At 42.1% G+C, this 22,624-nt stretch overlaps 1 protein-coding gene across 1 annotated transcript in view; it reads right to left on the bottom strand.

Annotated features, from left to right (window-relative positions):
- UGT8 (UDP glycosyltransferase 8) overlaps window positions 1-20,549 on the bottom strand; it is a gene marked incomplete at its 3' end in the record, with an annotated part of 42,404 nt that extends 21,855 nt beyond the window's left edge. Inside the window, exons 1-2 of the mRNA XM_080344355.1 lie at window positions 20,413-20,549; window positions 2,208-3,031 (exon numbers count right to left, since the gene is read on the bottom strand). Of these exons, the coding sequence (XP_080200481.1) occupies window positions 2,208-3,029 (822 nt within the window). The 5' untranslated portion in view covers window positions 3,030-3,031; window positions 20,413-20,549. The remainder of the gene's footprint in view (window positions 1-2,207; window positions 3,032-20,412) is intronic.
- Between the last annotated feature and the right edge of the window lie 2,075 nt (window positions 20,550-22,624).

The raw sequence follows: 22,624 nt of genomic DNA, 5'->3' as shown, positions 1-22,624 counted from the left end.
TCTGGTTATATTGAACATTTTAATTACTTTTCCGCCTTCTTGCACCTTAAGGTTTTGTAACAGGTTAACATCCATGGTTCCAGAGTAAATTTAGAAAGTACACAGAACTACAATCTCAAAGGCTCAAAATATTTATATGTGTGTGTACATATATACATCTCTGTATCTATACACGCACATCACTGTAGCAAAATATTGAAAGAAAACTGCTCCTTCATTTTCTTCCATCCCATTTTAAAGAAAAAAAAAAAGACAACACAAACCCAAACAAACAAAAACACACAAACAAAAAACAACAACAATCCACTCTCTACTTTTGGGGACAGTTAATTTTTCACCTTAAAGACCAACCCACAGAGACAAAAAACAGACAGCGTTGGTGTAGTGCCCAAATTTATCACACAACAAAGATATTTTTCTTCTTGCAGAACAAGAAAACATCAGTTTGGAAAATTAAGAGCTGAAACTCAATCAATCCAGCAATGTTTCTCTGGAGATAATACAGCTCAACTTTGTTCAGACAGCACAGGGCTACCTTTAGTCCACCTTCTCAGTATATCTGTGAGGCCAGTCACTTTCTAAACACACATTAATGTACACAGAGGAAGAATCAGGTAGGAGTAGCACTGTTATGGTCACCTCTGATGACACACTGGAGAACAGTAAGAACTTCTGCAATAAAAAACAAGTATCTAACAGATTTGTATTCCCTGTGCATCACTATCCACATTTCCTTATATTGTTACAGTGCCCTAAATGAGGCTCAAAATTATCCTAAAATGCCAGACAGACCCTGCAAAAAGGGCTCCAAGGAAGAAACTCAGGCATGCTCTTCACTCCCAAATTGCCACTGTAGGGCTCACCCTCCTGTGCAAGTTAGGCCACCCACACAAGTGTCAGAACCAGCGCTGAGCCTGGACCAAGCCAGCCCACTGCCAAGTTTATCAGAAGATATACCACACAACAGCATATGTCAAGATATTAATGTAACCACTAGTGCTTTCAGAGTTCGATGCATAGTGCTCGCTCTCATTCAACTGAGATGCATTTGAAGTCAGGCAAGGGAGGAAAAAAAGATGAGGGAACTGACACAGCACTCCAGATTCTGCAGCCCAAAGCCGAGAATCACCCGGTGTTTCTTGAGTTTGTGTACAAAAAGGCACTGTTAAGTCAATATACTACTGATGGAGTAAAAAAAAACCCCAACAACCCCACACAGCCTTCCACGCCAGTTTTCAGACTAAAAGAGATGGAGAGCAGACCTGATGTTTTTCATGCAAAAGGCAAAGGCTGAACAAGGCATTTTTAGAAGCAAATTGTTGAGCACTGCAGGCCTACCTACCTATTTATCTCCCAGACAGAAGCATCTGTTATTAATCATCTCCAATGCAAGATCTATTTGTTCATGTACACGTAAAAAGAAGTGTAAATGACATGGTTTTCTGTTAAATTTTGTTCTGCCTGTCACTCACCATTGTGTTGCTGAACAGAGGCACTCTTGTATATCAGGTATGAAAGACCACATGGTACACTGAAGTAATCAAACTTAATTATTAATCTGTGCAGCCAGGATTTCTGGAATCAATCCAGTCACTATCACTATTTCAGTCTGAAGTTCACTACCTGATGGCCAGTAAGTGTACAGTAAAAAATCACATCTGAGTACCGTACTGGTACCAGTTACGTCAACTCACATCATCTCCATTTGATGGCCTATAAATAGTTTATTCTTCTTATATACAGCTAGTTTTCAAGACATTTTTACTTATCAAATTAAGGGAAACAAACTCTCCATAAAACACTAATAAGACAGTATAACCTATTAGCGGGCTTCTTTAAGCGCAAGCAGTTTGTTCATACTCCCTTCTGCCCATTTTAACCCACACTTGGTTAGAAGCTACAGACGTAATTTCCAAGATAGTCTGCACTGCTTTTTCTCTACTGTACCATTAAGTACCTAACTCAAATAGTTCCTGCAACCACAAAAGACTCATTTTGATGAGTTCATGTTTAACAGTTCCCCTCACCACCACCCCAAGATACTTCCAGTGACTTCAAGAGCATATTTCATCAAGCAACAACAAAAGACCCTTTGAAGTGTCAAGACATTACATCCCATTTGAAATTCACTACTTAAAAAACTGCCACTCATCATACAAAGTCAACCAGATATCACAGAAATTACTGTAAAGCTCAGCAAACCTTACTTCTGGCAGAGGGCTGGCCGGTTTGGTTAGGATTCCTCCCACATAAACAACGTTGGGTAGCGTGGGTCTTGGAAACTCCAGTGCTACATCAGTACAAAGCATCCACAGGCTGGATCCATGAACCAAGTCATACATGGACCGTTCTGGAAGAACCTTGTGTTTCTGCATTATCCTTTCGTATTTTGGCAGAACCAAAAAACTGACTCCAAATCTTGAAACAAGATAAACAACAGTATTTTTAATCCTCTCAAATAGGTTCATGTGATCTGTGAGCAGCGAGTTAAATTCTGGAACATAAGACAGGGGAGCTGGAGCACCTACTTCTGCTGGATACCAGAGGCCAGTGGAAAAGACGGCATATTTAACCCCTAAAAGGTGAGCTATAACAAATCCACACATCTCATTGGGATCTACCAGGAGCAGGTCAAATTTTTCCTGTTTCAGGGCATGCATGAGGTTTCGGTTGCCAACGATCATGTCGCAGTTCTTAGAATAGTGGTCCAGGATATCAAACAGTTCAAGGGCTGTCAGTCTCCCAGAGAAGATACTCCTCATCTTGGACTGGAGAAAATCATCCGAGGTGCTGCTGTTAAAGATCCCTGGGTAGCGCTGAAGTCTATAGTGATTAGACGGAGGAATCTCTCTGCCCTCAGAGAGGAGAAACACTGTCTGGTGACCTTGGTCATGCAAGGCTGAGGCCAGAGTCTTGAAAATATAAAGATGGCTTTCAAACATAATTGGCGGCACAACAACTATTTTGGCAGCCCTTGCTATCCCGACAGCACTCCACAGGAGAATGAAAGCTGGAGCGTACGGCTTCATAGCTGAAATGAGAAACAAAAGCATTACATCAACAGAAAACAGGTTTGTATGCTACCTGGAAACTTGAAAAAAACAGTTACTATGTGGCATCACCAAGTATGTCCCAAAGAAGCTGATCACATCTCCCTGTTTCAAAGATGTCTTTGCAGTGGTCACGAGTAACAAGACAGACATTCAGCTTCAGAGAGCATTTGGCAGTGCTTGGTTTCCAATGAGTTTGCCTTTTCCCCTCCCCTCCCATCTGGCATTAAGAGTAGACAAGAGATTTCCTCCAACACGGACACAATACAGCACCTCCACATTTCTTACAAGCACAAGTCTTAAGAGGAGCGTCTGAGGGAACTGGGGCTGTTCAGCCTGGAGAAAAGGAGACTGATGCGGGAGACCTTATCACTGTCTACAACTGCCTGAAAGGAGGTTGTAGCATGGAGGGTGTTGGTCTCTTCTCCCAAGTAGCAAGTGATGGGACAAGACGAAATGGCCTCAAGTTGCACCAGGGGAGGTTTAGATTGGATATTAGGAAAAAGTCCTTCATGGAAGGGGTTGTCAGGCATTGGAACAGGCTGCCCAGGGCAGTGGTTGAGTCACCATGCCTGGAGGTGTTCAAAAGGTATTTAGATGAGGTCCTTAGGGACATGGCTTAGTGCTAGAGTTAGGTTAGGTTATGGTCGGACTCAAGGATCCTGAGGGTCTCTTCCAACCAAAGTGATTCTATGTTCTATTCTATTTTTTAATGTTACATGGGGTACCAGCTCACCAACAGAGCATCTCATATTTGTATTGCTACAATATAATATTGGGCTTTCTGAAAGATGCCCCAATTTTCTCCTACTCCAGTTTCTAAAAGTGATTTGACTGTGAAACATTTATAAGGTACACTGACTATTTAAATCATGTTTCTCACGTAGAAAATTTTCTTATAGCATTTGAAAGCTCTTCCACACTTATTTTCAAGAAGGTGTTAGCCACAGCCTAGGAGATTACCAGTCATCACTTAAAGAACTCTATGAATTTTAAATGAATTATCACCCACCAGCAGTAGTGTGTGCAAACAGACATGCTTGCACAAATGAGTTCATTCAGACAGAGAAACGTGGATTTTGTGTGTGGATTTCTTTTCTTGGGACAAAGCCACGGCACAAAACGCACAGCAAAACCTTATGGTACCCATGTGCAGGGAGTGAGGAACTGAAACATGGAGAACTGACTGAGATCTTCACACCACCACATTCACAGGCTGAAGGAATGTTTGGGGAAGTTCTCAGAGCTTCACTGTTTCCAGACACAAATCTCAGTTTTACAGAGATTAACACTTAGAAGAAGAGAGAGGAAACTACTTGGTGCAAATATGACCAGTAGCATACGAAATCTTCACTATACTGCACCATCATCTGACATCCAGAGAGATTAATTTGTTTCTTAAACTGTCTCAATTAGGGTGTTGGATATCACCCTAAAACATCTCCTCCCTGGCAAATAGAAGTAGCTAAATTGAACTAAAAGCAACTCTTTTCATTCTCTAATGAAACTGGAAAAAGCATTTTTACTGTACTAGAAACTGCTCACCTCCCAGCATGAATGCCTGACCTGCCAGAGAGTTTAAGGCACTAAATTGCCACTTTAGTTTAAGCCTTTCTAGAAAACCACAGCACCCCACAGAGCTCAGCTGCCCTCCCAGGAGCTCCTGTTCAAAGGATGTGCCAGTGCTGAGTCTGCTCACCATCCAACTCTGCTCCTGCCCATAAAACTTGCAGGTTTCAAGCTGCAGCAGAGAGTTGTGCAAGTGCAGAAGAACATGGATTTGGCACAGCATTCAGTATTGGTACCAACAGGCCATGCACAGATGTCTTCAACGGGGCCACACTGATCAGCACCACTGGAAGATAACACTCACTAGGTGAGGTTTTAACAAATAAATATGAGTTTCTCAATGTAATATCCAAGAAAAAACTCATTACTGATTACACCTCCTCATGCTATAAGCATTCCCATGGTACTAAGTTACAACAGCGATATTACAAAACCATGAATGGGGGCGTAGGATTGGGAAACTCAGACCATTAATGTTTCTATCAGCGGTATAAATTAAAGGTCCCGGGAGCCTAAGGGCTAGTCACAATACATGAAGTTGCCAGATGCAGCCACACCAGGCTGTATTTTAATCTCCCGACCCAATGCAGGCTCAGAGCACAGCGCTGGCAGGGAAACACAATCCTTAGCTCCAAGGTGTATTCTCCACAGATAGGGTCACATACCCGCCACCAAAAGCCATGGGGAACTAGAGCTGCACTTCCAGGGGATGACAACAGCATCGCCACATCACCTCCCATCCCCGCCCGCACCCAACAGCAGCGTTTCACACGGGATTTGCACTGGATATTTCACTCTTTTTGAAGGTACTATAAAGCACTACCTATCTAACATAAAAATCTGAAAATATAGCTACAGGCAATTTACAAAACGTCAGCTTTTCTCCTCTTGCGGTGTATCAGCACCAAGAGATGACACAACACACTTCCGAAGAAGTCAGTAACTTGTGGTATCTTCAGAACTTATTAAAAAAAGAAAGCAGTTCTCAGAAATATATTATGCAACTCCCCTCTTCAACATAAGCATCTTCCACAGGGACAGGAAAATATATGCACAGGACCTAACAAGCCACAAAACTATTCAACACATGATGCTATTAGAGAAATGTTGATTAAGTGACTTTTTTTTTTTTTGGGAAAAGAAGTGTTGACCTTATATTGAACTTTTGGCAGGAACCTCCAGGATGAAGCCTCATAATTTCATCCCCTGGCCAGGCAGAAGTAGGGAGCTTGGAAGGTTTGTATTAAGCAGAAATGAGGGCGACATACAAAACATATAATCACAGGCCTAATTCCTATTTGGCAGACTGGGGAGGAGGAAGAGGAAGGTGCTTGGTGTCATCAGCAGGGCAGCAATGTGCAACGTGAGCTCAGCTCCAGCCTCAGTCCCAACAATGGACACTCCTCCAAACATCCTCAGCAATGAATCTTCTAGCATGTCAGGTATTTCTGTCAAGACAGGGAGAACTGCAGAGGCTTCCCTGTTTTAATAGGAATTTCTGAACCTCCTCATCTCCAAAAGTGGTTGGCAGCTCCCAGGCAGAGGGGGCTTTGAAGGGGCTGGGAAAATTAAGGGGTGGTGCTAAGCTGGAAGCCCATCAACACCAGCCCACAAGGACTCTTCCCACTCACTTCCAATCATACTTTAGCAGTCAACTCCCAGAATATATCACCTGCCAAAATAAATAAAAAGGATCAACACCCAATGCAACTGCTTCCTGTTGTTGAATACCAGGTATAAAGAAAGAAAGCCCAACAACAGAGGATGACGTGTTTCTCCAAAGTTCACAGTGTAAAACCACTTTCTACCTCTATCTGAAGTCTTCCTGCTTAGGATGTGCCTTCATTAAATGAGATGGTTTAGTCTGGGCTGGTATATATCCTTTTATAACAAATGGTACAAAAATGAAAAGACAAATCCAAATTTTCTAAAATTTTTATAAAAAAACAACCAACTAAACAAAAAACACCCCACAAAACTATCACTGAATCGAAGCCATTACTACTTTCAGCCAAAAAGCTCTAAAAGCCAAAACAGATATGGAAGGGAAAAAAAAGGCAGAGCAGATTTATATGAGCGAACCCAACCGCTGCTGTAAAGAGTTCACCTACTGGAGTGCAGCAAGAAAAGTTAAATATTAAAGAAACACCATGAGGTTAAACATTAAACCTATTCCAAAGGCTCCTCGTAAAGTTAATGACCTACATGTGGCTTTTCAAATGAAAGAGAAAGTACAAGTTTTAGAGTGTGTTACAGAAAACCAAGCATGTCCAGGGAAGGCTGCTGGAGGGGCATTTTGGTCAGCCAAAAGCATTCTAAATTCTGCCTTTTTTTTTTTTAAAGAAATATTTTTCATTCACCCAGAAAGGCCAAGCAGGATCTAGTACAAGAAGTGTGAGTGCACAGAAATCAGTGGCTTTCAGAGGATCCTTCCCCTGCATTGTTCAAAGACCTGACGCTTGAAAATGGGGCAATGTGGAAACCAACTGAATGACATTGACATTTATATAAATTATATGAAAAAGTCTTAATGTCTAAATTGATATTATGCAAGTGAACCACAGTTATATTTCAAACTTTAAAATGTTTTTAAAATAATTCCAATTAATTATTTATGTAACAGTCAATTACAGTACTTGAATATATACCAAGGGTTACATTTACTGCCAATCCTTAATAAACTGCTAATCACTCTGTAATTAAAACTTACAAGCATGTTTGAGGGGTGTTTTATGCTTTATACCCCTGGTTGCCTACCTACCATTTCTGAAATCTCACAAAAATAATCATTTTCAAGCCAGCAACAACTTTTTCAGTGTTTTTCTCCATTGCAGTGAGATCTAGAAGCAAAAGAGGCTCTCAAGCAGCTCTGTATGCAGCACAACTTGAATTAAAACTGCACAAATATTTATCACTACTCAAAAAAGTAAATTGTTCTTACACATTTGCACATACTGTAATGATATAAAAAGAGTCCTTTTTATTTACTAGCAATACGTAACGCTCCTGACCTCTAAAGAAGGAAATTAAGTTTTACAGAGACTGTGTTGAGTGATGCAAGTACGTTTTTCAAGGTGCTCCCTTCCTTTCGGCTTTTCTTCAGATTTGCTAAAGTTTGTTGAGTTTGCCTGGGAGTCAGAAGACCAGGAGCTATGCGCAGAAAGGTGCCCTTCATACTAAACAGCATCCCTGCAATGGCGGCAAAGGAGCAATCTTTCCAGCTGCTCATCACTCCCACCTCACCCCAAGGTCTCAGGCTGCTCATTACAATTTACCAGGTGTGAATACACATTAAAAGGAGCAGGCTTACTAACTAGATTTGCATCTGTGCAGTGTCACATCTGCAGCCAGCCCCACTCTACCCTGCTCAACCACCGCATCCACCACAGATAAACACATTCTGTGTTTACTTCTTTGAAGACAGTATGTGTTGTAGCTGTAAAAAGGGCACAGTCAAAAGGATGTTAAGTAAAATCCTGAGCTAGGTGATGAGTGAAATACAACTGGTTACTGACAGAGCTATGAACTCCTTCAAAAAACAACTGGAGCAGATCCTGACTTTGGTTTACTGCTGCTCTTAATAAAACAGAACCATTAAAGAGGATAAAGAGATGAGCACAGATCTATTTTACACAGTGGAGCATGAGACAGTTTAAAAAGCAGATTGTTACCTGGTGTGTTACTTGATTTATTGAAGTCCCAGTCCTTCCCTGCCTACTCAAAATCCCATTGGCATTACCTTATTTTATGTGCAAATCTGTTTGCTTTACTGTTATTAAACATAGTTTTACAGATAAAACATGGTATCCAACCTTCACAGGCTTGTAAACATTTCAGTTAAGCAAATACAGAACCAAGCCCTACAATGCTAGTTGCATGACCAAAGGACCTGTAACGAAAGCATTTTATCAAGCCTAAGATAGCAAAGAATGACTAACAAAAAGCACTTACAGTTAAGCATAAAGCTGAAAGAGGAAGAAAATATTCCAAGACAAATAAAAGGTTCTCTAACAATGCTTACAGGATGATTCCATGATAAAAATACATGCACTCAACCCAAATTTTAGCTGGACCAGCCACATGCAAGCAGCTGATATTGAAGACAAAAGAAAAATATACCCACACGCAAGCATGAATTCAGTGAATTTATGCAAAACTGGGGAAGAGTGAACAGAGAAGAGGTCATACTTTACAGCTGTGATGTCTTCTAGACATCTCTTGAAACAATACAAATACTTTTTCAAGTCCTCGTCAAAACACTTTCTTTAAGATTTAATACCAGTCCACGTTAATATTTTTTGCCAAGCACCAGAGTAAGGAAATGCTACCAATGTGAAGAAATGCACTAACCAAATCACATATAACAACATATCTCAGGTCAAATTGTCATAGACACAGGAAGACTTTAATTAGTGGCATAACAGACAAGAATAAGGAAGACCACATTCTTCAAGCTTAAAGTACAACTTGACACCTAAACCCTTTAATCTAGCAATTGTAAAATGTGTTCTTAGTATATAATACTGCGTGCTGTACCGTACATGTTCTGTAGGTAATAGGAAATACTCCTCCATAATCCTTTAGGAACATTAAAGTAAATTAGGCCCATAAACTGACTTCAGGGAGCAAATTGCAGTTTAAGATTAGGAAGTAGCTGCTACTTAGCAACCCACGTGCTGTAAAACAGACAAAAGCATCAGAAATGAGTCAATCAATACACAGAGCCTCGGAGCAGCAAGCCATAATATCATCCACAAAGAGGCTCTCATAACAGGTATTGCAAAACCTTCAGATTTATCTTCTTAAGTTTTTCCTACCACACATCTTGTTATTGATTTCAACAATAGTTATTTTGTGTTGCAAGGTTTTAGATAAGTTCTAAGATTCAGCTTGTAACTACAGGCTCTTGTTTCAACCAAGTAAATTAAGAAATTAGTGGAAATTATTAGTAAGAAATCACGTGTGCATAAAGAAGAGGTGGCTTTTGCATTAACTTCATACAGTTTCTTCAACTCTTCTATCCAATGACTGAGGCATTTCAATGAGCACACGAATGCCACCTACACAAAGTGAGAGGGAGATTTATAGGCGCTACAATGTCACTGTCACCATCTGTCAGAGACGTACTGTGTCAGTTATGCAAACAGCTAATGAGTTATTAAGAGAGAGTCAAAAGCATATGCAATTTATGAAACCCTTTTTAGTAAAAACTTATTTGTGTAACAGGTTTTATCAAAAACTGAAGGATTTTACCTAAGCTTTTGTACTCCAGACTTGTGGGAAAGTGATTATAAAAATCGTCACACAAAAGGTAGCGAGGTAGAAGATGCACTTATCTTTCATAACACGTTTTACAGCTAGTACACAAAAATATTTTTTCAATAGACGTGCTAGCAAATCTGTTCTAAAAAATTACATGGGAATAGAGTTGTTATGCAAGGCATAATGTCCTATTAACATGAATTTATAGCAAGTGACCAATCTAGCTAGCACTTTGCCACTGGCTTCCCAAAATAATGGCTTTAAGTGAGTCTTCATGGTTATGGAAAACAATCCTAAACTTCTGAAAAGATTGATTATATCTAAAAAGGTTATGGATTTACAAATATTATCTTTATTATTCTGGGAACATATTCTAAATTTATACAATATTTGTAAAGATATTAACAGTAATACATTCAAGCTTTTAAACGAAGTCACTTGTAAACCACAGCAACGCCAGCATATTTTGGGATGATAATACTGCAGTATTGACAGCATCAGTCAAGAAGAAATTTACCTGAGGATAAAAGATTAAAGCCTAATTCAATATTTTCATAACACGAAGTATGTTACAACAGGGCAAACGCACATTTCCATTCACACAACTTGCATCTCTTAACACTCTGTGCGCTAGAACTGAGCAAACAGTATTCAGTTGAAAAGATATACTTTATTGAATGCCCTTAGTGTACTAGCACCCATTTTCAAGACTCAGTTTAATTAACTGCATTAAAGTCAGTTTCATAAAGATTTTGCACCCTATGAAATGCTGGTGTTTGCAGACCTACCACATAAGCTAGTTAAAACAATTCAAAATACCTCAAGGATATATATTAACCCAAGCAAAAGTTAAAAAAGCAAGAAGATTCAAGTTCTCTTTTGTGCCCCTGTGCACGTCAAATGGGGTATTTTAAAGTCCTTATAATCTATACATCTTTCACCTTACATATCAGGGATTGGCATTTCCAAATACTAGGCTGCCAGTCAATATTTTGGTAAAATTGAGTGCTACTGCAAATTCTTTGGTAAGGCTTAGCCAGGCCTAGAAGTGCTGCATGAACAAAAACCTTTCTGTTGCTGGCCTAGGTCCAAAATAGCACAGCAAGCCTAGAACAGGCCACCAGCCCCAACACCCCAGCAGCTGTGCTGTGTCCCCAGATTGGGAGCAGTGGGGAAAGTGGCGCAGAAACACACCAGTGGGATAGTTCGGGTCCTACTGTGGTAATAGCTCCAGGCCCTGTGCCAGAGCAAAGCTGATCACACACGTGGTGTTGCAACAGAGCTGATGTGCCGTCCTGGGCCTCAAGACAAAGGAAGCATAGCGCAGAAACCCGAGAAACAAAAAGCCTGCTCCAAAACCTATGCACCTTCAACGGAGTGCAACCTGAGTCAGCGTGCAAGCAACTCAGATTTCTCCGCATTGGCTCTCCCTATTATGCAGGTCTTCCCCTTGCTGCCCACGGTGACTCCACCCCCAGCACCTTGGAAAGATAAATGCTGACTACATACAGTGAAAAAGCCATTTGAAAGCGAGACACGTAAAGTCCTTGTGAAGGGATTTGTCTAGTTCATCCAAAACAATGTGACAATGTTTTCTGGCAAATTACACATCTTCCTCACAGGTACAGTGAATTCAAGGAAGACACAATATTTTGGCACCGACATACAAGTCTCTTGACATTGTCCCTTCAACTTCTGGAGACCTTTCCTCCATGTACTGAGATGCAAGAGAAGCATTTCTCAACCTTCTCCAGCTGTTTTGCACCACAAAGCAAGCAACCAGAAATAATGTTGTGACATTGAGGGTGAGGGGGAAGGGTATTAACACAGAGAAGTCAACAGGTTACTCCACATTTCCTAGAGACACCAGTGCTGCTTAAGATGTTATTTACTGGCTCACAGACTGCTGGCCCTGCTCCTGCTGCGCAACACTGCGCTGCCCAAAAGAATTCAGTAACAGAATAACTCAGCACAATCTGCTTCACGCTGCACAATCAAGAGCTACAGGAGTAAGTGCAGGAAGAAAACGAAGAAAATCTTTTATGTGGAGAGAGCAGGGGGCATGAGTGTCACAGCAGCAAATATAGAGAAAGAGGCTACTCCGGAGGGGTCAGAGCTGCCTAGGAAGCATTCCCTTTCACACTGGCATCAAAAGACAGGTTGAAATACCAGCTGAACAAAGTACTAAGAGAGAAAAAGTAAAAAAGAAAAAACCTGACTCTGCCTGATTTTAAACACGTTCATCAGTGACAGATTCTCTTTTGATAAAATGACCCTCTGAAGAACAGGTTGGAAGAACCTGCAAGGCACAACATCGTAGTAAGTTTAATTTGTTGGTGTGAAAAACACAGCCTATAGTTATAGGCTACCACCACGTGGGCATGAATTTTGCCTCATAAGCGAGCCTCAGGATCTGAAACGTTAGTTTTACTGGGATTTTATTTTAACCGTAATAATTGTTTGGGAGGATGCTTCATTTTCCACTACAGCTAGCTTCAGCTTGGTACAAGCTCTCCCTGGTCACGCCATTACATGACACCCAAAAGCCTTGAATGAATTTCTTTGTTCAGATTCTGACTTCATCTTATAGCAAATTACATTTTAATAAGTCACACAAACAGAATCAGGAGAGAAAGTATAGCAGGTCCTTTCTTCAATGGGAAATACAACTTTATTCAAAGTTAAAATACACGATTTAATAATGTTTTGCTCTTATTCAGCTTAATTAAAGTAACTGAATTGCTCAAGACTATGCAGCAATACATTCCATTGATGTTCAGCTTGTTCAGTCTGTTCATCATTAGGTTCTGTTTTGAAATTTACAGGTGGGTTTTATAACTACAAGTTAAAGCAAATGCTTTCAGATCTGTCTTTTCATAGTGTCTGCTTTGAACTACTTCCTACTATGATTCAGTAGTTAGAATGCAGATAATGGTATCTTATACAGGCTTTTCTCTCTACATAATTTAATCCCCAGACTCTGATTTTTAAGAGCAAGACCACATAACTTATCAGAATGAGAAAGGACAGAAATCAACTGAGGAACCTTCTGGAAAGGTGCTGACTACACTCCAGGAAGGGTTAAAACAAGACTCAGGGGTGTTTTTACAGCAGCTGTATAAGCATTTTTAAATACACAAACTTCCTGCCAATAAAACCAGATTATAACTTCAGAAAGGAAAGGATCTAAAGATAGGGTTTGTGGGGGTGTTGGTAATAAATGTAAAATTTTCAGAAACAACCTGAGAAGTACAATCTGTTCCTTTTAAAATATTGGGGGGGAAAAAAAAATAAATAAATAGATCCAAAGGTTGCAGAGGATCAGGATAAAGATGACTTGCAGCTCTAAGACTATGATTCACAGAGGATGACTGGGGTGTAAAACCAAAACAAAATCAACAATAAACTGCATAGATACACATCAAGTGATTGTACACGTGCACATGCATGTGTTCTTACCCAGTGAAACTGCACCTTCTGGGACATGGGAAGATCCTCCTCCACTTCTGGAAAGAAACTATAACTTTTTGAAGACTGTCACTATAGCCTGACAAACACTGGAACTACAACCCTGCTGTGGACTGTAAAGTTACTTCACTAGTAAACAGTTTAAAAATTACGGTAACAATGTAGGATCAACCAACAGCTCGCATTTACAGACTCTCAGGCCCTACAACCAAAGGATGCCCCAAACCCTAGATTTGCCTATCTAGTCATGTTACTAAAAAACACCTTAAATTTTCCACTTTACAGTAGTGTAGAGAAAAACTCCGGTAAACAAAACTTTCCACAAGCACTTTATGCTTGATCTCTTATGAGAAACTTCTGTGCTCAGGGACCAAACACCATATATACCAACATACACCTCTTGAAATTTAGTTTGAGTCCACTGAAATCTCCCAGGTACAGGAAATAACATTCTTCCAAGAACCAGCAAGGCTTAATCAAGGGTCTAATTCTGCAACAAACCTTTCTCAGTATTTACAGTACACTGATGTACACATTTTAGACTACTGTGACAGTCTCCTCCAAGCTCACCCAGGCATAAGAGGCTTAGTGGAAGAGAACCCTAGAAAAAGCAGGAGAGATTTGAGATCTTTTTTGCCAGCAAGGTGTAGAGAAGCAGGACGATTGGCAGGGCCAGCAGCCTGCTTCATGGAGCAACAGCATGGCAGGTCTCCTCTATGAAAAAACAATGCACCTGTTACACTACAATACCATTTGCAGCCAGCACTACCTATGGCCCATTAGCTATAAACACAACTTCAGCTGGTGCCCTGAGGACCAGTCACATACAAAAGCCTGACTTGGCAACCAGGCAGTAACCCATAAAAAACAAGAGTTTTCAAAAAAAATTGCAGAGATTGGAGTTGTTGTTTCCATCTTAGACAATTCACCTTGCAGGTCTTCCCATTTAGCTCCATAGCCAAACTCCTTGGCTATCAGTTTGCCATTACTGGAGGGAACAGTAACTGTAGCTTAAAAACTTCAGACTGACACTAGAAAAATCTTTTCCATTGGAAGAGTGGTGCAGCACCCTAAACTACCACCACAGTTCAGTAACAGCTGTTGAAAGGAGAAGGGAGAAGCCAAATTAAGTGCTCACTTGAAATAATATTTCATTAAAGAATTTTCCAGCAGTATGAAATGCTTATGTGTTGGGCACAACATCTCCCATATTTGCATTGCTATTCCTATGTCTATTTTCCATGCTTCATCTTAGCCAAAAACATTTAATCGAACAACGGTGGGGCAAAGGAAAATATTATTTTCCATGAAACAAAACCAGACTCAAATTAATAACTAAATCTGCATTTGCAATTGGTTCAGAAACAAGTGTAGCCAAGAGGAGAGACACAAGTGCAGTGAGAAGAGCAGCTTCCCCCTCCAGACACTGCATGCTGCAGAAAGCACATCCAGCTGTGCTGCTGGGTTTGACAGCTGCACTGGGCCCCTCCAATGTACTTCCCACTTCACCTCAAAAGCCACCTGTGCATCTACCTGCTGTTTAAATTATTCTGCTTAAAGCAGTATTCTGACCAGAATGCCTTTTCCTAACCCAAACTTCATTCAGAGAGACGTGCCTCTTTGATCCCGTTACAGTGCAAACTAAGAAATGCCCAACATTTCTCTGGATTTGAAAATTTCTCATTTGAAGCATTAAATTTGGAGGACAACAATGATATCCTGAAAAGAAAGGTAAAGGCAAGCAACAACACATGAGTACTGGCCATGGTTTTTTTAATGCTAGTATTTTTGTTGGAAGTTTATACAACTAATTTTTAAATATCTTTATTTTATGAATTGGTGTTCTTGGCATTAAATTACAGAGCCTGCCTAACTCATATGACTTAAGGCAGATAACTTTCAACTTCCAAATTCAGCAGATTTAACTGCATTTTAACCAATATCTTCACAACTGAGGCCCTGAATTTCAGAATTTAATGTTTGAAGGTTGTGCTAGAGCTATGCTCTCAATCCTCATGAATGTATAAAACAACTCTCTTAAAACTAGTGTTGATGTATGGGTGAAAACAATTTCACTAATGGAATATAGTGTCTTATATTAAGGAACTCAGAAGGTCCTCTACCTTTTTTGTTCACAACGCTACCTCCCCTTAAATGCACTAAAAGACAACCTTCATAATTTTTTAGTTTGATTTTTAAAAAGCTCATTGTCTCACCAGGGCATCAAGGCTCATTTCCAACTCAGTTCAGAACCTGAAGCTGACCCATGATTTCCCATTTATTTCCCCTTCAGTTATTGAGTAGGAAAACAGTCGTAAGTCATTTATTTATTTGTCCCCCTATACAAATAAAATTATGTGCATGACAACTGTGCTATGTAAGAGAAATTGTCAAATAAATCAGGTTATCACTACTTTTTGCAACTCTGAACTGTAAAATTTAGAAAACAGTCATCTACATTGTCTTTCAACTCCCTCTTCCACACCTTAAATCATAACTGGTACAGTTAGTTGTAAAAATGCAAAGTTTGGTGGCATTCTTTCCATTTACCATCCCTTCTTCCCCATAAAAACCCACATTTTGGACTGATTTAGTAGCTATTAATTTTCTAAAAAAATATTTTAAAATCTACTGCTTCAAAGAGTTCAAGGCTTAATAAGGACACTGAAAGTGTTCCTTAGTTGTAGATATAATTATTTGGGTGTACTGTTTCTAACAGCTAAACAATTATGTTATTTCATTAAACCAAAGGTAACATCATCAACTCTTTCTATACTTAGCAATTAAGAACACACATAAAACTGTGTTAAAAACTAAAAGTCTCAAAAGCTTCCAAAGAAAGAACTCACTACTGCTCCAATTCACTGGCTCCTAGTCAAGAACTGTAGCATGAAATCTTTCATGTAATTAGCAAAATAAAAATAATTTTAAAATAGCATGGTGTGATTATGTAACAGCAAAAAAGAGTTTTTAGTAACTGAAAATTATTTTCCTATTAGATGATAAAACATTATGAAAAAAAAAAATGTAATGGACTTGCAATGAAAAATACCGGTGACCAATTTCCAAGAGGTTTTCTTTACAAATTTACAGACCAGCTTAAAGACTTGTTCCCTACAAGGGAGTATTAACAGTATCCCATACACGGAATACTTAAGATACATACATCCTAAATACTTTAAATATTTTGTCAAAGGGTTCAAGAAACCTTATAGCACAACTCTCGTAAATTTACTCCAAGTAAATTCTTCTGGGGAAGAAATGGAAAAAACATTACATATTTTAGGACAGAGACTTTTATTAAATGGTTCTAGTGTATTTTACTTCCTGGAGAACATGGCAAAGAGCCCTCTACAATGTCTATTCACAAATACTTTGAGCTGTATTAGAACGTCAGTTTTCAGCCCAGATAGTTTCTAAAATTAAAAAAAAAAAAAAAGTGCTGAAAATTGAAAAATAAAACTGAAAAAATAAAAATCCCAACAACAGAAGGTGAATTATTACAAACACTTCTAAAGTATCAGCATTTCTCAAACACAATCCTTTTCTTAAATATCACTCTAATACTGAAACAGCAATAAAAGCATCTCTGTTAAGAGTCACGATTTGGAGAGAAAAGGTAATTCATTTAGTAAGCATCTCTTGAATATGATCTTACAACAAATATCTCAATAGCTTTTCATACTGTAGTGCAATTTTCTAGTAGGAAACTCAGAAGAGACTCATTCAAGATGGAGTAAACTGACATGAATTCTTGGTAGTATTCTAAAGGAAGCAACCTGACTAAAACAATGATGTGGAAAGCAGCACCTTTAAGAGCCCAAATTAGAAAACAAAGGAAAATAGGTGCTGCTAGTAAAATACTCAGCAGTTAAAGTCAGAAATAACATAGTTCATTCTCAGACATATCAATTAGAAAATAATCATGTCAGGATAGGCAACTGTTGCTACATTCATAATTATTTGCACAACATTTTTGAAGCAGCAGGAGCAGCGTTCCAGCAAAACACGTCATCTGTACAACTCTCAACAGATACAGAAAAGGCCATACACAAAACTATGCTCAGTGGCATTGTTTTATGGATAACAAGGCTTACCACAGCGCCTTCTCACTCAATGACGGCACATGTAGTAATACAGCTACCACATGGAGAAGACTTTGATAAAGTTGGGTTTTTTCCATTCCTGGAAATAAAACATATTGCTAGAAATCAACCAAGTCAATCTGTAGCAAACTACAAATTGCAGAGAATTAGTGGAGGTCCTCTTACTTTTCCTTTACAAACTGATCAGACTATGTTGTCATGAGCCACAGCACCCCCAGCATTTGTATACTAATCCCGTAGAATTCCTCCAGGTAAACTGACTAACACAGTTATCACTCCAAAGGGTCAATTTGGATAACATGACCTCTGAAGTGTTTTAGATCTGATAAATGCAGCATTAACATTTAATTAACGTGGTAGTTCTGACTACCTTCAATTTCTCTAAACAATAACTAAAAGAGGTGAGTTTATCATAGGGTACCGATCTGAGTTATGACAGAGTTCTGCTTTGATCACAGGCCAAGCCTAATCTGTAGCTGCAATGACTGTCAATGAACTACAACATCTAGTAGCCATTCACTAAAATGGAGTTCCCACTAGTGTATAAAACCAACCCACTGCTTAGTTAGCACCTCCTTGGTGAGTCTGCTGCCCTCCACTCCACTTGACCAGGCAAGGAGAAGACACTTACAGAGCACAGGTCACACCACCCTGCATTGTCTCAGATGCCCTCTCCACAAGCCCCAGTTAGTCCCATAGGTTTCTTCATCCAAATCCAACTTCAGAACAACCCAATTGCTTAGAGCGCTCTAAGAATATAAAATGTAAGGGGCATTTACAAAGCACTCTTTAAAATTATTCTCACCTTAGAGTCTATATACTTAACAGACACCCATGACAAAGTAAATCATTTTCTTTCCTGGCTTCCTACAAGGAGCTCCTGTTGATGGCAAATGTTGTGCAAAAGTCAAGAATAAAATACAAGCATTTCAGGCCAATTAGTCAATTCCTAGTATTTCAACAAAAATATTTTCACAACAGCACAAAAGCCATCTGAAATAATATGAGGCTCTAGCAGGAACTGGTTAGTAGTTTTGAAAAAACAGCCAATGCAGTACCCAGTGTTCAGCCTGGATCAATGACCAAAACAAAAGAACAAAAACAAGGAATTGTGAAGTAAAGGTAAATTACATACTATGTTGAGGCTATAAAACTAAATATGTAAGTGACCTTGTGTGATAATTGCCTGGAGAACGAGGTACAGAGCTTCAGATTGGAAGTGTAACCAAGACAATTCTTAGAATAAATGTCTAGAAACAAGTGATATTACATAAATTATTCCCAAAACTAAGTCACCTACTCACAACATGAAAAACAAAAGTATTAGTTTGAAGGTGTTGGTTTGGAGGGAAGACCTTCATGGATCTCTACTGTTAAAGTTACCCACTGCTGTTCATCCCCTGGCAACTCCAGTGAGCATGCAAAACGCTCTGCGTATTTTTTAATGATTTCCTATTGTTCCACAGTCACTAATGAAGTATGTAAAAAAAAAAAAGTAATAAAAACCAAGATACTATTTCATAGCTGTTTAAATACCACAACTTTATTGACATATTCCCTTAAAAGTTTATGCTTAACTCTTCTTCTCCTTTTTAAACCCACCGGGGAGGCAGAGCAGCAATTATGCAATGTTCTTTCTTCAAAGGCAAGACGGTTCTGATTGAAACTCGGTTAACGTTCAGCACACTCGAGGCACGTCCCAGGCCAAATACTCACATATAGGTCCCTCACGTTACAAGTTTGCAGACAAGTAATGAAATAATTATTTGCCATCCACAAGCAAATGTAGCTGCCCGATTTATGTAACTTCAGGATGGCTGTGGCAGTGACAGCCCCTCATGGCAATACCAAGGGCCGAGTAACGGCTCTGATTAGTTAGTATAGAGGGTCAAAGCGAAACGCAAGGCTGGACTAAGGCAAAGTGGGTGCCTGACAGTAACCGCCCCCCCCGCTCCCGCCCGGGCCTGCGGCAGCGCCGGCCCCAGCGCCCCGGCTGCGGAGCGCCAGGTAACGCGCGCCGGCCGCGCCAACGGTCGCTGCCAACGGTCGCGGCGCAGGCCCCGGGCAGCCCCCTCCCGGCACGCACTGTCACCGCTCGCTTCATCCCCCGAGCTGCTCCGAACACGAGTAAGTGTTCGCCTCGGCGGCCACAGCCCCGTCCTCCGCCTCACACGGGCTCAGGGGGCTCAACTTCTTCAAGGCGCAGCATGGGCACCTGTCTGGGCCTCCGTAGCGGGCGTGGGGCGCCCCGGCACCCCCCTGCGCCTCTGCCCGCACTCACCGCTGCGGCAGCGGGGCGGGACAGACCGCCCGCCCCGAGAGGCCGTGCCACACAGGTGCCGTGCCCGACGCGCAGAAACCCGCTCCTGGGGACGCTGGGGCTCCTGCCGCGCTCCCCTCCAAAACCCTCCTCTCCCTATGGCAGCAGCCCGAGCTCACCTCCGGCTGAGGGTGGGGGGAGTGTCCTCTTTCGCCCAGAAATGACGCCCCTCAGCACCTCTACAAGGGCACGGCGCTCCCCGCCCTCCCCAACTCCCGGGTCACACCGTCCCCTCCGCGCCGCTCCCCTTGCTCAGGGACACCGCATCGCCACGGCCTCCCGGTGCCCTGCGGCTTCTTTCTAGGCAGCCTGCGGCTCCCTCACCCCCACCGCACCCCCCAGCCCCTCCGCCGGGGGTGATGCAAGGCGCCCGAGGCTTCCTCTCGCGTTAAGGGAAGGAGGAAGGAAAGCAACCAGGGGCAGAAGGGGGGGCTGAAAAAAGGAGCAAGGTGAAACGACAGTCTCCCTCCTCTTCGCTCACCACTCCACCGCCAGTGCCCGGGCAGCGACCGGGTGCCCGGGCAGGGACCCTCGGGCCGCCCCGCCTCTCGGAAGGGGGGCGCCGGAGCCGGGACCGCCTCACCCTGTCCCCCGACCCCCTCCCGCCGCCCCCGGGGGTATTACCGAGCTCCCTCACCGCTCTCCCTTCAGGGCCGTTTCTCTGCGTCGCTGCCTCTGGTAACGAGCCGAAGCCTGGAGCGAACCGCTGTTCGGGGCTCCGCTTGCCGCTCTTTTCCTTCAGCTGAGCGGGCGCGGGGGCTGCGCGGCTCCGTCCGGCCCGGCCTGAGGCCCTTGCTCCCGCCGGAGCCCCTCCGCTGCGGCGCCGGGCCCGCCTGTCCCCTCCGCCCAGGCTCTGCTGCACCTGCTGGGGGCTGGGCTGCTCCTGCGGTGCGGGCCGAGAGAGGAGAGGGCACCCTCGCTCCGTCCTCCCTCAACTTCTCATCACTTTCCTCTGCCCCCACTCCGCTCCGTCGCGCTGCCGCCCCGGCACCCCACCGCCCGCCGGCCGCATGCACCAGCGCTGCCGTCGACCCCCGCGGAGGTGCTGCCGCCGGGCCCCTCGGCCAGATGAGGAAAGGCTCCCCTCAGCCCTTCCCCCTCGCTGGCGCGGAGAGCTGCCGTCCTGCTCCCCCAGCACCCTCCCGCCCCATGCACTGCCCCGGCTCCCAGGACAACGCGGAGTTCCCGGCGGGGCAGGTCCCCTGTGCCCGCCTCTGGCGGGTGGGACCGGGGCCGCCCTCCGCCAATCAGTCCGGGTGCGGCGGCGAGGCCGCGGGAGGTACCGCCGCGCCCGCCCGCAGGAGCGGCGGAGGTGCTCGCCCTGTTGCCTCGGGCTTCGCGGCTCCTCTCGTGTGTGCCGGCAGCCCAGCACGCTGCCGTGTGTGCGCTGAAGCACATGTTGCGAGGCGCGGGGGATCTGCAGGGCACAAGCCGGCGCCCCTGCGGGAGTCTTGATCTCCGCTTGTCGTAGCCGTGAGGGGTGTCTCGACGGAGCTGTGCCTTAATATCGATTCTCCTTTTCTAGCTTTGTTTAAAAAGAAAACACACAAATGCTCAAAAACTGCTAAGCCTTTGGTTTCTCACCTCTTCATTGGAGCTAAACGCCGTTGCCCGATTGATCTTGCCTACTGAACTTATACACGGTCCTTTATTTCCTCCTTCCACAGGGAAAGGTGGTCAGCTTGCTGCCGCTTTGGTCCCTGCTTGGGGAAAGCTGAATAAAGGCATGTAATATTCCTATGTCTCCTGTCCTTCATCAGCCTGGTAAAGACCTACCGGTGTCATTCCAAGCCATCACCTGAGAAAGTTTAAATAGTAAACGGTAATTCTTCAATTAGTTTTGAGGGTGTGGTGGTTTTGTTTTGGTTTGGGGTTTTTTGTTTGTTTGTTTTCTGTAGTATAATAAAAGTATAAATTAATAGCTAACAAAGTTATCTGGAAAAACAAGATTTGCCCTCCTACTGCCATACGCTTTAAAACCCATACTTTGCTCCTGCTTGCTTCAAGTTCAAAACATGTTTTATGGACCCACTGAGGTAAATGCTTCTATAATGAGCTTTAAGAGAAAAGCTGCTCCAGACAGTCTTTCTGATTTCACAGAAGATCACGTTATTCCTTCAATAAAAGTGAAGGTTTAAGTTTCATCAGACAAAACAAGAAAGTTAATGAAAATCAAATGATAAGTTGAGATGCATGATAAGAAAACTGAACATAAGCTTTAAATTGATCTCCATTCTAGTAAAGGTGGCTTGCAATAGAAAATGAAACATTAGTTTCATTCAAATTAATTCATTTATTTGGGACAAAGAACTTCTTATGATATTCATTATAGAGCCTTTGAAAAGCTCTGCTGTTTCTTACATATAAAATAAACCATTACAGTTCCTCAAATCTCATGCCCAAATTGATATCTAGTTAACAGTAAATTAGCTGTTAGGCTTTAGTAGATGATACTCAAATCCTACAAGCTAATAGTGGCCTTTGGCTTTGAGGTGCATATTGAGCCTCTCAAAATGAGGTTCTGAAGTTGAATGTCCCAGAATCAAGCATACAGAACCACTAATGTGTTGATAGTTTTAGTTACTTCCAGGCAAAATAAATTTCAAACTCTAATGCTAATTGAAGGCAATAGGTAATAGTTGAATAAATTCAGCTCCTCTGCATATCTAAACTGGCTTCTTGTTCCAGTGGTAACTGATGTAGTAAAATACAAATATGGCAGAGACATTCTTAGGTTAACAGTGGGTTTAAGTCTAGATTTGAACCAAGTGAACGTTTTGTTCAGACTTCCCTGAGATATGTTGGTATCTCCTGCATGTTTATGAGTATTCTTGTTGTTTCTTTGGTAG

The sequence above is a fragment of the Nesoenas mayeri genome (assembly GCF_963082525.1).
Source record: "Nesoenas mayeri genome assembly, chromosome: 4".
Taxonomy (NCBI): Eukaryota; Metazoa; Chordata; class Aves; order Columbiformes; family Columbidae; genus Nesoenas; species Nesoenas mayeri.
The sequence above is the reverse complement of the archived record's forward strand: the minus strand, read 5'-3'. Positions and strand labels throughout refer to the sequence as shown.